Below are 15,251 nucleotides of genomic sequence, written 5' to 3' on the forward strand. Positions count from 1 at the left end.
GTATGCACTATGAAGCCCCAGCTCTGGGAATATCAGAGTGGAAGAAAGTAAAAATGTGCACTGAGCACTTGTGAGTTAGTGGTGCAGCACCGTGCAGGTTTATGTCAGCATGAATGAAAAGAACAGCCCCTCATGTTCTCAAGCCCCACGGCAGGGCTTGAGAAAATCTTCCCAGTTCCTGCCACAGACCTCCTGTCTTCATCTGATCTCGTGTTTCTGATTTTGAATCTTGTTATTTCCTTGTTAAACATAGTAAAATATGTAACATTATTCTTAGCTGGGTTAATTGCATTATGACAGCACCTACGGGCCTCACCCCCAATAATTGCTTTAGGTACCACATGGAATTACAATATAATATAATATGCTATCTCTGTAATGCAGAAATCCAAATTTTAAAAGGGCTGCAGTTCTCTTAGTGGGAAAGCACACTCCCGCATCTTGCTGCATAGGAAGATAAAATTCAGCTCTGATCTCTGAGATGCATTATTTTCACCTCATATTAAAAGCTATCCTGTTTCTACTTAAATTCTGTACTGATGATGGAACATCAGTTTAATGTATCTACTGTTTTAAAGGTATAATTGAACAGATGGAATTTCACTTGAAATGATAATTTACTATTCATTCTAAGCAAATTTTACCAGGTGGTCCTCTTTTTCATAATGTCTTACAGGTAACACAGCAATACACCTTCTGTGCTTTGACATTCTTTCTCTTATAAATATATATGTGAAAAACAGAAAGTCCTATCCAGAGTCCTGCTGAGCCAGAGGTCAATAATTTACTTTTGAGCAGTCAAAAGCTTTACAGCTATTGCCAGCAATTTAATGGGGCTATATCCTTGCTAGTTTATCATGACTAATTGGTAGCAGGCAGTTGATTATCCTGAAGAGCTGGTGAAAATAGATATTGAGGACAAGACAAGAATGAGTAGTGTTAAGAGCTTTAGAAGATGAGAAGGATGTAATTTCTAATGTGTTTCTAGATGCTCTCTGTGTGAAGAACTGTAGTCAACTCTCTTGCTGCTGCAATCCTCAGGAGGAATTTTTAGTTGTGCAGCTGATATCTACTTTTAATCTAGATAGTACCAGCTGGTGAGGGATGACAGTTACCTTTGTGGGGCTAGGAGGAGAATAAAGGAATTCGTGCATTAGAGCAACTTCCAGCTAAATAATAATTCGTCATGTAGCTGTATTCCAGAGGGAAAAAAAACCCAACCAACCAACAAAACACACACAACCTCTCCCCAACAACAACAACAAAAACCAACACAAACCCCCCCAAATTTAGCAACAGGGAAAAAAAAAGGGGGGGGGGGGGGGGAGAAAAAAAGCAAAAAATCCCCACCTAGAAATATTTAATTGATGAATTAAATTGTTGTTTTATGTCTATATCCAGGAACAAAAGACAGCGTAATGGAAGGTTTTAAGTTCCAAGGTTCAGTGTTGGAAAATCTCAGTGACACATATGACTAACTAAAGCTACTTTCCTTCTAGCTTGCTAATAGCACAGTCTTATCTCTAGTGCTTTCTTAGGTCTTGCCCAGTTCTGAGGATTATTAGGAACTTCAGGCTGAGGCACAGAATGACTTTTCCTGAAGTCATGTGCCTAAGACCTTTCTTGAACATGTGATAGGAGATGAATTGTCTCTTACTGATGAAAATGCTGAATGATTTGTGTGCTCATCCAATGCATGAGCTGCAAGTCCACAGTGCTTCTTAAGTATGGTTTCAAAATTGTTTATCTGTATCTTTGGAAATCACAATTAAAAATTAGAGTAAGTAGGTTTCCCTTTTTTTTTTTTTTCTTTTTTTTTTTTTTTTCTTTCATGTTTTGCAGAATTATACAGCTGTATAAAACTATTTTTGACAAACGTCACAAAAGGGCATTTCTCATTCTTCTTGATGAAAAGCCTTTGCTCTGGTATATATTTACACAAAACAGTATTTTGTTCTAAACTGTAAACATTGTTTTGAAGTGATGCTGATTGTTCCTTAACCTATTCAGAAAAGCTCAGCTGCTTCACCTTACTAGCCTTTGTTCCATTTGATATGTTGGCATTGCTAAACAGCTCTCAGAGTTGCAAAGAATATGACCCTCAAACCAAAACCCTCTGAACTATTTACTTACCTTTAGTAGCATACAGCAAACAAGTAGAATTTTGGTTCCCCCAAGAATATAGAGATTTAACATGGGCTTCCAGATATATATTAAGCCTTTGTTATAATGAGAGAACAGGACACAAATACATTGACTATGGCTAAAGAGATTCCAGTCTTTCTACACTATTGTAGTTTCACTGGTCTATAATAGAAATTCACCATAGAGCACCTCCTGGCAACTTCATCATCTTGCTGAGGGGTGATTTCAGGAGGATGTTTTATCTTATTTTTATATTTTTACAAGACTATACAGTGAAGGAGATGCATTGTAAGTAAGACATTTTCAGGAAGGCTTGCTATTTTCATAGCAGGAAGCATCCCAGCCTGTGTAAAGATTTAATTGTAAGCCACTCTTCCATAATCTCCAGCTTTCTAAACTGAACTTATTTCACTTCTCCTTTTCTCATTATTTTAAAGAAAATTAAGTATGTACATGTTTTTCCATACTGCTATGTTTGAAATAGTTGTAGAATAAAAAAGCTTTTGTTGTAGAATAAAAAAGCTTTAGCAATTAATGGTGAGTAAAAGAGTATCATTACGTTACAATGTGCTTATTAAAACAACTTTGTCACAAAATCATGATTGGTGTAGTTGAGCACGCCCTTTTGTTTTTATATGCTGAAATATTTTTGTATATCTACCTGGGCTGCTTAAAAACTAAATCCTGCAAAGTCTTTCAGTACAAAATGGTCTTTCAGCAAAGTAGGAAAATATTTCTTTTTCATGCAAAGCTGAGATGAAAGGGAAAGCTTGGTAGAAGTCCCCAAGGCTGAAGAATTAGCTGTAAATACAGAAACCATTAACACAGTTCTCCTAAGGTTTGTTTCTTTGACAAAAATACAGAAGTTGTACTAGATCCTCCACTAAAAAAAAAAAAAAAAAGGAAACAGTTGTCTTTTCTTTAATTCCAGCTTGAAAGCTTCAATTTACCAAGGCAAATGGAACTTGGCATAGAGTGCAACCATTTTAAGTTTGGGTTTACTTTTCCCTCTGTTAAAGTTTCCATTTGTAGCAGAAAGCAGTATCTTAACACAAAAATTTCTAAGGGGAGGACGGTGCTTGTAATTATCTTTGATTAACTAACCTGTAAGCAGGACTGGTATTGTACAGGAAAACCATGTGGAGGCTGTTTCATATGGACAAATTTTAATGATTGGGCTTTTGAAAGAATTAGAAGTGGAAGATACTGAGAGATCTTCAACCCAAAACGTCTTACATAAAAGTAATTTTTATTCCAAGTCTATGAATATTAGAGTGTTTTTTTTCATTCTGTTCTGTAGCTTGGTGCTGAAATGTAAAAGGAATGCTAAGTGAACTTTGATTTAAGTATAACAACAAAAAATAACCACAAAAAATCCCCAAACCATATGAATCAGAGAGAGGCATATGATCAAAACCATGTTTTTCTTTTCTTCTGTGGAAAGTGAAATTGTCTTAAGATGTTTCTCTTTATGGATTCTATCCTGAAAAGATGTGATTGGACCAGTTTTAAATGCTTTTTTTTCATAAGCAATTTTATCAGTCTGCCTTTAATCGAATGTAATTTTATACAAACAAAATTAAGACAAATATTGTAAACCTCTAAGCAGAGCAAAATGATATATGCAGTAATACATAAAATCTCTAATCTTGATCAGCATCAAATAAATCTTTTTCCATATAAAACTATTCAATAGGGGGGTTTTTTTTGGCTTTTGTTTTGGTTTGGTTTTTTGTTTGTTTGTTTGTTTTGTTTGTTTGTTTTTTGTTAAAGGAGGAAAAAAGTAGAATAAAGAAATCACAAGACTAACCACAACTCCTCTGCTGAACTTTAAAATTGTCAGCTCGGCAGATCCTACCTGAATGTATTGGTTTGCAAATATATATTCCTATAAATTCAATCACTTCTAGACCAAATTGATTTTTTTTTTTAGGGCCTTGGCAGGCAGAGAAGAGCTACTTGTTCTACAGGTCATGAGCATGGTACTCACTATGTCCTCTCTTCAGCACAGCAGTAGCTGTGATGGGTTTGGAGTTCTCTCAGAAACATGCAGGATCCCCAGTTTTGGTGCTGTGGGTTCAAGTGAGTTGTGGATGACCCTCTCACATTTCAGGCCAGGCATTGGCTCTGTTCCAGGCACAGCAGACTCCCAGCCAGGGGGGTGTCTGCCTCTTGATGAAATTCAACAAGGGCAAGTGTAGGGTTTTGCATTTGGGGAAGAACAACCCCATGGACCAGAACAGGTTGGGGGCTGACCTGTTGGAGAGCAGTGTAGGAGAAAGGAACCTGAGGGTCCTGGTGGACAGGAGGATGACCATGAGCCAGCAATGTGCCCTTGTGGCCAAGAAGGCCAATGGCATCCTGGGGTGCATTAGAAAGGGGGTGGTTAGTAGGTCAAGAAATGTTCTTCTCCCCTCTATTCTGCCTTGGTGAGGCCACATCTGGAATATTGTGTCCAGTTCTGGGCCCCTCAGTTCAAGAAGGACAGGGAACTGCTTGAAAGAGTCCAGAGTAGAGCCATGAAGATGATTAAGGGAGTGGAACATCTGCCTTATGAGGAAAGGCTGAGGGAGCTGGGTCTCTTTAGCTTGGAGAAGAGGAGACTGAGGGGTGACCTCATCCATCTTTACAAATATGTTAAGGGGGAGTGTCTGGAGGATGGAGCCAGGCTTTTTTTCAGTGATGTCCAGTGATAGGACAAGGGGCAATGGATGCAAACTGGAGCATAGGTGGTTCCACGTAAACATCAGAAAAAACTTCTTCACTGTGAGAGTGACAGAGCACTGGAACAGGCTGCCCAGAGAGGTTGTGGAGTCTCCATCGCTGGAGACATTCAAAACCCACTTGGATGCGTTCCTGTGTGATGTGCTCTAGGTGACCCTGCTCCGGCAGGGGGGTTGGACTAGATGATCTTTTGAGGTCCCTTCTCTGTGATGGAGAACTGTTTTGGGGAATTATGACTATATTTTTAACAGTTCTTATACCCTTCCTGAGTCATTTGCACTTGTCACTCTTGGGCAGTGATGAGGACTTCTTTCCTATCCACTGGGTCTGAATCTAATAATATATATTCTTATGTACTTAATAGGTAAAACCAATCTGACACATTTTAAATTGCAAGACTAAAGCCTTAAATATTTGTCAGTATGATTTTCCCTACCCTCTCTGAATATCCAAAACAGTTTCTTGTTAGGCTTATTCAGTCCATAATATCAAAGCTGTTTTCAAATCCAAATTAGCAATTTCCCTACCAGTCTTCTCTAGGCAGCTTGCTCCTGTCTCTCCCGTTTCCCAGGCAAAGTTATTGCAGATGTTTGCTTAATCACTCTCAAAGAGAGATGTAGAAAATTATCTGATCTCAGAACAGGAGCACTTTGTTGTTGTTAGTGGAGATTAACACCCAGATATGAGCAGACAGACAGTTAGTGCTGAATAAATTCTGACTGTCTGAACTTTGAGGGGTTAATTGGAGTGGGTGTCAGGAGTCAGGTCTGGGGAAACAGCACCTTGGCCAGAGCTGCTGAGGGTAAGTCACTGTAACCAACTGTACCCTTAGAAGTTTGGAATATTAATAACCAGCCTAATACTCAGACAACCCATTTGAACTGGAGAAGGAAGGCTAAGGTGTTTTCAGAAATGTTTATTTATAATTAACAGTTTCCTACAAACAGTAACAGAGACTTCTCTTGCATGTGGCTTCTTGTTTTAATTTATGATTCATTAGCTGTGTTTCTTGTAAAAAAAATAGAAAAAAAGAAAAATAAAAGAGTTTTCGAGACAAACAAGAATAGGACCATTTGATATAACTGTTTTGTACATCTTTCTGTCTCATACATAGGCTAACTCACAGAAATTTAGAGATCTTTATTTCAAGGAAATCAAGTTTCTTTTGATTCTTGGTATAGAAAAAGTCTGATGCCAATAAAAAACTATTCCATAATACAGAAATAGTCAAAGTGCTGTGATAGTGCTTAGTTTATTAGTCTGCTTTCTAAGTCCATTCTATGTATTGAGAATTACTTGCATAGTGACTTAGATGTGGGGTGTGTGTATGCATGAAAGAGAGTCCAAGAGAGAGCAAGAGAAAGAGAGAAACACAAAGAGCATTTAGTCTGAGCCCAAATATAAAAATCAAAGAAGGAAATATTACAAAAAAATTTACTAAGCTTTGAAGTATAAATTATAGAAAAAAAAAAAAAAAAAAAAAAAAAAAAGAATTCTGACCTTAGAATCTTTCTCAGACCTTGCCAACAACTTACTCCTAAGATCATATACCGTATTTATGTTTCCCAGTCCAAATGTATTGGAATTTTTAAAGCAGAAGAGGCAACATTAACAAACAAAATCCACTGCTTACATGTGCACAGCTTGTCAGGTGTACCCTGTCTAGCTAAATGAGGAATCTGTGTTCTGATTTTAAATTTTCAGTTATCCATATTTAAACTGGAGTGAAGTTCCAGTGCAGTTTAACAATGATCATTTTAGCCATGGATAACAAAGCTGAAGTGTTTGCCCTTGCTTGTGTTTTACAGATCATTATTTCCAGTTTTGTGCATCAGGTTTCTCAGCTTTTCTCCAAATTCACAAATGATGCCTGTAACATCCACCAAAAAAAACATATATTTTTTTTTTTCTATAAGAATAATTTCTTGGTAAAAGTGTCATAATCTGGGAAACATACAGCTGTCAAATAATTGGATTTGTCTTTAAAGGTTCAACTAAACCTGAAAAAATGAACAAGATTATCAGTCATAACCATTGTTCTCAAAAGAAATTAAGCCAAAATCACATTGAGCCTGCAAGAAACTGTTATTAGGCTTCTCAATATCTCTTTTGAAAACGCTCTGTTGTCTTAGTATGCTGAGAACATGTATTGTTAAAGACTGTAAAGTCCTCTACAGAATAATCTTTCACTACCTCCACTAAAGAACACTTTTTCCAGACAATATCAGATGTTCATTGTTTTCCAATTATTAAGGATAAATATTAATGATAAGACTTGGACTGGCAAAAATAATTGCCATAAAAAAGGTATTCAAGAAGCATTTTCATTCTTTCTAAAGGATTCTGAAATTGGTATCAGTTTTGTTGCATTTGCAAGTTTGTTGTTCTTATTATACTTTTATTATCCTCACTTTCAATTTACATCTCTAGGAAAGTGATCTTTGCTTTTTCTGGACTCCTAGTTACCATTGCACTTTTATATGCTTCCTTAAGCACTGCACGGTGTCAATACCAATCCCCTTGAATTTTTTTCATATGTAATTCTATTGTGGTACTAGTAATCTTCTAATTTTTTAGTTATGACATTCCATTATAAAGTCAAATTTGTGCTAAAATTTCAGCAGTCATAAAATCTGCTAGTCAGCAAAGCAAAAGATTGAAGGCTTATTCGTACCCCAAAAATAGGTATGGAGATTTTTCACAAACCATCAGTCTGTTCATGAACACCACCACAACTATGGGTTAGACACAAAGCAAATACTTCAAAATAAGACTCAGCAATCATAATGCGTATTTCCAGAGTGAAATCTGAGGAGCATTTCTTGTGAAGAAGTACAAGAAGTCAAACTGTTCATCTTATGGAGATGGTAGTAGTGCACTGCAAAATTTCACTGAGTGATATATTTTTTAGGATGTTCCAATGCCACAAGCATAAGAGTCTCCTAAAGGAAAACAACTGACAAAGCTATAGGTAGTAATGCTGCTTAGAGTGGAAGGGACTTCAAAGCAGAAATGGTATGTTAATGAAAGCAGAGAATATTACATAACCTAAAAATTTGGTTTTGATTTTGTGGATCCAACTGCTAACATTTTGATACCCCAAAAGTCTCCACATTTGTACACCTGGTCCTCCTTTGGATCAAGCCCTAACAGCAGTCACATGGGAAAAATCATGGATGCAATGTCTTGGTTTGTTTTAGAAAATTTTTCTTCTGGAACTGTTATTTCTGGACCAAAGACACAACAGCACACATTCATTAGGAAAAGCTACTCAGAGATGTGCACATTGCTCTCAGAAAACTTTTATATAGGCTTAGATCCAGACAATTCAGCTCCCTGATGTTTACACAATTTAAAGAGAAGTCTGCAAGGAGAGAGTAACAGATCTGAGGAGCTCACAGCTGCCTGCTACTGAGCAGGCATTCTCAGTGCTCTACACAGGCCTTTCTAAGGGACTAGTGGCTTCAGGTCATATATATTGTATTTCTGTAACCCAGAAAAAGAGGTGACAAAATCAAGTATCCTAACTGCCAGGATTAAATGGACACTTCCAGTCATCTGGAGATACTAACAAACTATTTGAGGATGTTGCTATGTGAAAGCTTATGGCTATGCTCAGAAAGGGTCTTCATCAGTCCTAGTCAAGAAATAGCTTTTTTCAGGGAGGCAAGGATAGGGTTCCTGTTCTTCTGAAAGATGGAGGGAAAGATCTCAAGCACACACCCAGGAAGTAGAAAATACTACTGAAAATTTGCTTTACAGCTCTGATAGATTAAGGTTGTTTGAAATTGGGCACTTTCACATGTGTGTGTGAGAGTTATACTGTAACATACCAGCTTCAGAGGAATCATCAATTCCTTGTCCATTTCCTTCTCCCCAAAGATAAGATACTTTCTCAGGTTTTGTTCTTTTTGGTTGGTTGGTTGGTTGGGTTTTTTTGTGGTTTTGTTTTTGTTTTTTTTTTCCTTCAAGAGCAGGGCTGTGGGCTTTGAATACTGAGAAAAATAACAAAAGCTGGCAGTTGGATACTCAGCTCCTTGGATGGAGGGTTTTTAGGTACAATCAAACATCCCATCCCATCCAACAGACTAATTGAAGCAGCTTCCAGTTTATTTTGGAGGCTTCTCTGAATTCTATTTCTGTAACCTAGTGTCCTAAATGAAAGTGTAAGGCATCAGTATGTCACGAATTTCCAAAGAAGCAGGCATTGCAATGCTGGGCTTGTCCATACTGTTTTACGGATTAAGCCTTCCCAGCAGTGAAGTATGTCCACAATACTCCCAGCCTGGTCAGCTACACTGGTCCATTGGTGAGTAGACACCTTTCACCCATGTATCTGGCATCCCTGACAGTAACGCACTACAACTTCAGACTCTTTTTGCATAGTCTTTTCAATTTTCATACATTTTAACAATGCCTTCCTCTCTTTGGGAGAAGAGACAGGGCAGGGCTGAGCCCTTTTGAGAAGCTTACCAATGAAGTAAAGAGATGGAATGTTTTCCTACACTGTCTGTAAATTTTCTTGAGTCCTGACATGAAAGATCATCCACAGGAAGATGAATGGTCCTGGTTTTCAAGCCTATTCATTCCTTGGATGTCCTATTGTGACTGACAAAATTTCTCATTAAATAGAAACCTGATCCAGTTCCAATTAACTTCAGAGGAAACTGGATTGTAAACTCAGCACCAGCTGGGGTGATAGATTCTTCAGTATGGGCATTTACCTATTAAGAATTTGATGGATACCAAATTCAGATCACACAGGGCTGGTTACACATCTTGTTATTATCAAGCTGTGCTCAATTTGGAGAAAAAAGCACACTCTACTTCTGAAAAGCTTTATATCATATCCCTGATATCTCAAGCACTCTAATACACTTTCATTTTGATTTAATAAAAGTTGAACTTAAGTTTTATGTTTCAACATAATTATTTCCATGTCTGAAAAGATTTATATTATATATCTTGCTTGCTTCACTTGTCTGCTCTAAAAATTTGATGACAGCTAAGTAATTTTTTCAGGAGATTCAGAACTAGTCCTTATTTTAGGGTTCTGCTTTGGCACAAAGTAAAATGCTTTTACAATACTTCTCCATTATTTCCCACTAAACATTTTTTTTCATATTATTATTTCCAAATATCATCTGTATCCAGACATACACGTAACTCATATTGGCATTAATAGAAGTCTCAAATACAGGACAAGGGCACAGATAATATTATTTCTGTAATTCTATTATTTTTATGAATGTTTTTCAGATTTTCTGGATAATAATGAAACCATCTAAATTCTCACAGCAAACAGTACAGCAAGTACCATGACTTAAGTTTCATATTTAACGATTTTTTTAAACAACTTACATCATTAGTAGAGTGACACACAACTAGTGACAGAATCTATATCACAAATAACAGATATACTAGTTAATTCTTAAAATTACACATTTGCTCCCTATAATAAGTCAACTGACCAACCTTTTTTCAGGGAAGATTCCACTTCACCTAAACCAAGAGAAAAGAACAAACATCAGAGAAGGATATAATAATAGTATTTTTTTAGTTAGGTTTTTTTTCCTTACATTGGCTTATTTTGGTTTGTTTTTGTTTTTGTTTTTTTAAATCTATTCTTTATATGCTAAGCAGAAAGCAAAGCACACTATTCTGAGATTTTTTATTTTTCACAACACATCTCTCCTACCATTGAGGTTTTCCTGCGTTTGGGATAGGTAAATTCAATGTGCAGTAGTAATCAAAGAAATGGCCTTGTTAACTAAATGTTAACTTGTGACTACAATTTACAATTTGCTTGATTGTATGCGTGTTTCTATGTCTTAAGGAAAAGCCTAGTGCTTCAATTTAAGGTCCAAATAAAAATATGTATATGTAGGTTAGCAAGGTTGTAAATGTAGCAGCACTTCCAGCAAAATCCAAGACAAAAAATACTCCACTTTGGTGGAACTTTGAGCATTTGATTGCTGCTGTGTGTCACTCCACCCCCATGTGAAACAGAATTTAAGGGATTGAGTCTGAACAACTATGGTGAGTGTGCAGCCTCAGCTGTACTGGCTACAGTACCCAGTGGGCAGGGGATTCACATGCACACACTTATGATACCAGGCAGCAAATTGCCTACTGCCTTTTCACACACCTGGTAGGTGTTGATGTAGTTCCACTTGGGTCAAAGACTGGGACAGGTTTCCAAACATTTCACAGTGAGCATTCAGATCGTGAATATTTATATGTCAGGTAGTTTGTGACCTTTCTTACTTGCATTAACACTTATCCAGTTGAGTATTTGGAACCTTGCAGGTGCTTTGGGAGCTATGAAATGGTAAAAAGGACAACTTTTCAAATTTTACCAAGCTCTCCATATTTTGCCTTTCCTCTGTTTCTCAACCACATGAGAGACTGACTTTCTGTTAACTGTAAATCATATCTCAGAATAGAATGCCCAGTTCAGACTCACATGTAACAGCTCATCTATTAGTATTCATGTGATGCTAATATGAAAAGCTCATGCACATATTTAAAAGGTAGAGATTTTGTAATATCTCAAGTTTACGAACAAATGGATGGAAGTCTGTTTCAGTACACGTTGCTTTTTAGTTGTATTCTGGTATAGCCAAATAGAATATAAAATAAACTTCCATGAAGTGAAGATATCTCTCCTACACTTACTGCTTGTCAAAATGACCAATACGATTTGATATGAAGGTTCACTACTGCTCTGCCCATATCAGGGCACTACTTTTTTTGTTATAAAAGAAGGCTGGTTACTTACAGACTTGAAATGCTAGCAATTTACTTTAATTTATCAGATAATGTCAAATGAGAAATGTTACTATAATGGCAGAACTATAATTTCTAGTAAACGGAACTATTTGCAATATACTATCTAAAATTCCCTTATTTCAGCCAAAATTCTTCTTCTCTGCCCCCACCCCCACCCTCCCTGTGTATTTTCATCAATATATCAAATAAAAAAACTGAAGTTCCTTGGTCTATCTTGTATATTTATCAGGGTTCTTTAGATTCTTGCTAGTTTAAAAAAATAGCTATTACCATTCTCTGAAGCAATATCCTGATGCATATTTTGGTTGTGGCTTTGAAGTATTGTATAAATTAGTGCTCTTTACTTCAAGAGGTACTAATGGGAATATTTAATTCTGACAGCTTTTCTGCAATGGTACGTTAAACGCGAGATGAAAGCTAACAAAGAGACCAATTTACTGATTGGAATAGCCAGTAGATGCTTTATTAGCAGCAATGTTCACTTTTCATTTTGCTTGACCTTCTTGTCTGTGAGGTTAAAGGCTGGGTAAGCCAAGATAATGCATGTAAAGCAGCAGTTAGAGCAGTTACAGAAGTCTTTACATTACAAATACCTTCATCACTGTCATCATCATCACTCCATACGATGTCAGACAGAAAAGAAATAAAGCCATAAAGCCAATCAGTGGATTCTTCCAGTGTCTCACGAATGATTCTCAGTGGTTCTGTGCTGAGCTTGTTAACAGACTTTCCTGAGTGCAGAGTTCAAAACAAAGAAAATACTCCTTCAGTGATTAAAATTAATCTTCATTTTATATACTACTAATTATACTACCTTCTTTAACAAAGATTGTGAATATTAATTTTTATTATTCAAGAGTTTGAGGACAGCTCTCCTTCCTGTGCAAGACTGGTAGAAACAGTATCCTACTGCACTTGCAGTAGTGATTAAGGACTCAGGGGATAATTTGGTGTGATCCTGCACCCCAGGCTCTGGCTCTTCTGTGGTTTGGTTGGGTAAAGGACATATACAGATTTGATTCTACCTAATTTTCATCCTTTTAGATAACTTCTTCCTTTCAGACCATTTTTTCTCTGGACCTCTTCCAGACCTCTGAACCTCAGGTTGTCTGCCTCTTTATGCCAGTTTAGTGTTCACTGCCATCTGTCTCCCACTCGACAGAGCACATCTCCCATTGAGCGCCCTCCTTCGCACAAATTCTGGCTGAGGAAATTGCTGAGCCCTGGTTTAACCTGGTTTAATGACAGACAGGTGGTATAATTGCCATGGAATATTGGGAAACCACAGGAAGGAGAAAATTCTGTGTAGTTGGGCCAAAATAAACCTGAGTCCAGGATGACAGGGAATGCAAAGTCCAAACTGGGGCACAGACACAGCTACTTTCAAACTTGTACTCCTGGTTCTTCTCCTAGAATTTTTCTGGAGTTCCTTTCACATGCGCTTACACACATCTGCACACTTTTCTAGTTCTTGTCTTACTGCTTCTGTAGGCAAGTACACTGGCAAACAAAGAAGCTGTGCATTTTAGCATGCTCTGCTTTCCTGGGACTTCTAATGGAAGTGAGGCCCCTGCTTCCCACTGCATCCATACCTAGGGAATGCAACCATCAGTGGGTAATGCTTCCTTAAAGGCTTTTCCAGTTGTGATTTCACCAGATTTCTCCTTACCCTGTTTATTCTGACATAGTATTTCAGAGGAACTTTCCAGCCTCTGACAGAGTATTTCTTCCAACCTTTCTGCCCACCAAACTTTTATTTTTTTTAAATCTGTACAAAACTGCTTAGGAAGAGGGAAAACTTTCATTCAGTCTATGTTTCTGTCCACAGTACATGAAAAGACAGACTGAATGATTGCCCTGTCTGTGTGGAGGTTTTCCACAAATGTAGACAACTGAAGACAAATCACAAATATGATTTAGGTCATTGGCCTAGTGTTGTTCCTAGGAGTTTCAACAGAAATATACACACTGAATGTAATCGTATCAAGATAGGAACCGTATCTCTGTTTCCCACTATCTTTCTGTATGCAGATACTTTACTAGGAAGTTAAACACAAGTCTCTTCAGAACTACTGCTTGCAGTGTTCTGACTCACAAGCCAAATCTTAGTAGCAATCAGAAGTAGTCTCACATGGGCTTGCAGGTCACAAAAAAAGGCAAAGTGCAGGCTTGAAGCAACTTCTTTGATGGCAGCAGTATTAACAGTTATTTTCTAAAAGTATTGTAATGAAATAGTCAAGTATGTATCCATTTGAAATATAAATGTATAATTAAATCATGCCTTTTATTTCTACTTAATCAATCTGAAGAAAAGACCAGGCTTCTTTTCTGTTATTTTCCATTTGCTCATTAATAATGCAAGCCGAAGAAATATTTTGGTTAATAGTTTTTTGAAGATTGTATTCTATAGGTATATGCTACTGAACAATCAGGCACATCAAACAAATTAAGCATGTGACATGATGAAATTATATAATTGTAAAGAAATATGCATGCTCTATTAATTTATTGTATTATTGTTGGCACTATTGTTTTCAGAAAGATTGAGTAGTGTAACAGAATATTTACTTTGCTTATCATAAGACATTTATTTATTTGCATTGACCTCATGCATTGAGATGTAGGGATTTTATTTTTGCAAGTGATTTGCCACATATGCTCTTCTCAAGTGTTTATCAGAATGAATACAGACACTTAAGCTATTAAAAAGTAAATCTGCAACCCAGCCCTAGATGTCATTTGTGCTTTACTTCAAGTTGACTAAGAGAATGGACGTGGCCAGAAGGATCTTCACATAACTGAGGTTTTGATTCACAAGCTGGGATAGTTTAACTTTGGACAGCTGCCTTGATTTCCATTCTAGCTGTCCACCTACTCTTTACCCAGTGGTCAGGATGACTCAGTTGCTTTTACAGCCACAGGCTGTAAATGAAAGAAGAATTGGCACTGCTTTCTTTTTTTTTAATAAACTGGTCTATGAACTAGCAGTTCAAGAACCGCTTCACAGGTAGCAGAGCTGTCACTACAGGCTGGCAAGGGAAATGCTCAGAGAAGAGCAAGATCAAGAGCAGAGGAAATTATTCCAACCACCCCAAGGCAAGACACTTTTGCTGATGAATCAGAGCCCTCAATGTTGTATCCTGATCTTTAATTCATAACATCCTCACAGCAAACTATGAAAAAGGATTAGAAATTATAACTGTCCAGAGGCAAAATCCTCCAGTCATGCCTAAACTAACAGGCACAAGTTGCAAATCCTGTTGAACAGTAAAAGTTTACAAAAATCAGTGTGGGGCAGTATAGAGGAAACTTCAGTGGTATTTGCAAAATTAAATGTTATATACAGATACTGTGAGATCCACTTGCAGTCTGATGCAAGTGAAATAAGACTGGAAAGTTGTGTCCTTGTACATAGATCTGTTTACCTTCTGTTGTATTCCCTACATTTTTAAAAAGTACTGCTAACAGTAACAAAGAGTCTTAAAATGTTTAAGAAGAGCACACCAGGTAATGCTAAAGTGAAACTGACAACTGATTGAAGCCATGTTTTAGCTCTCCCCACAATTTTAACAACAACAGATTCTTTCCCT

General features: G+C 37.1%; 1 protein-coding gene across 1 annotated transcript in view; it reads right to left on the reverse strand.

Moving 5' to 3' along the window:
* Window positions 1–15,251, reverse strand: part of TRDN (triadin) — a 48,718-nt gene that overhangs the window by 21,959 nt on the left and 11,508 nt on the right. Inside the window, exon 2 of the mRNA XM_009999207.1 lies at window positions 12,255–12,392. Coding sequence (XP_009997509.1) covers window positions 12,255–12,392 — 138 coding nt within the window. The remainder of the gene's footprint in view (window positions 1–12,254; window positions 12,393–15,251) is intronic.

This window comes from Chaetura pelagica, unplaced genomic scaffold (genome assembly GCF_000747805.2).
Source record: "Chaetura pelagica isolate M959 unplaced genomic scaffold, ChaPel_1.0 scaffold90, whole genome shotgun sequence".
In the NCBI taxonomy this organism is placed as follows: Eukaryota; Metazoa; Chordata; class Aves; order Apodiformes; family Apodidae; genus Chaetura; species Chaetura pelagica.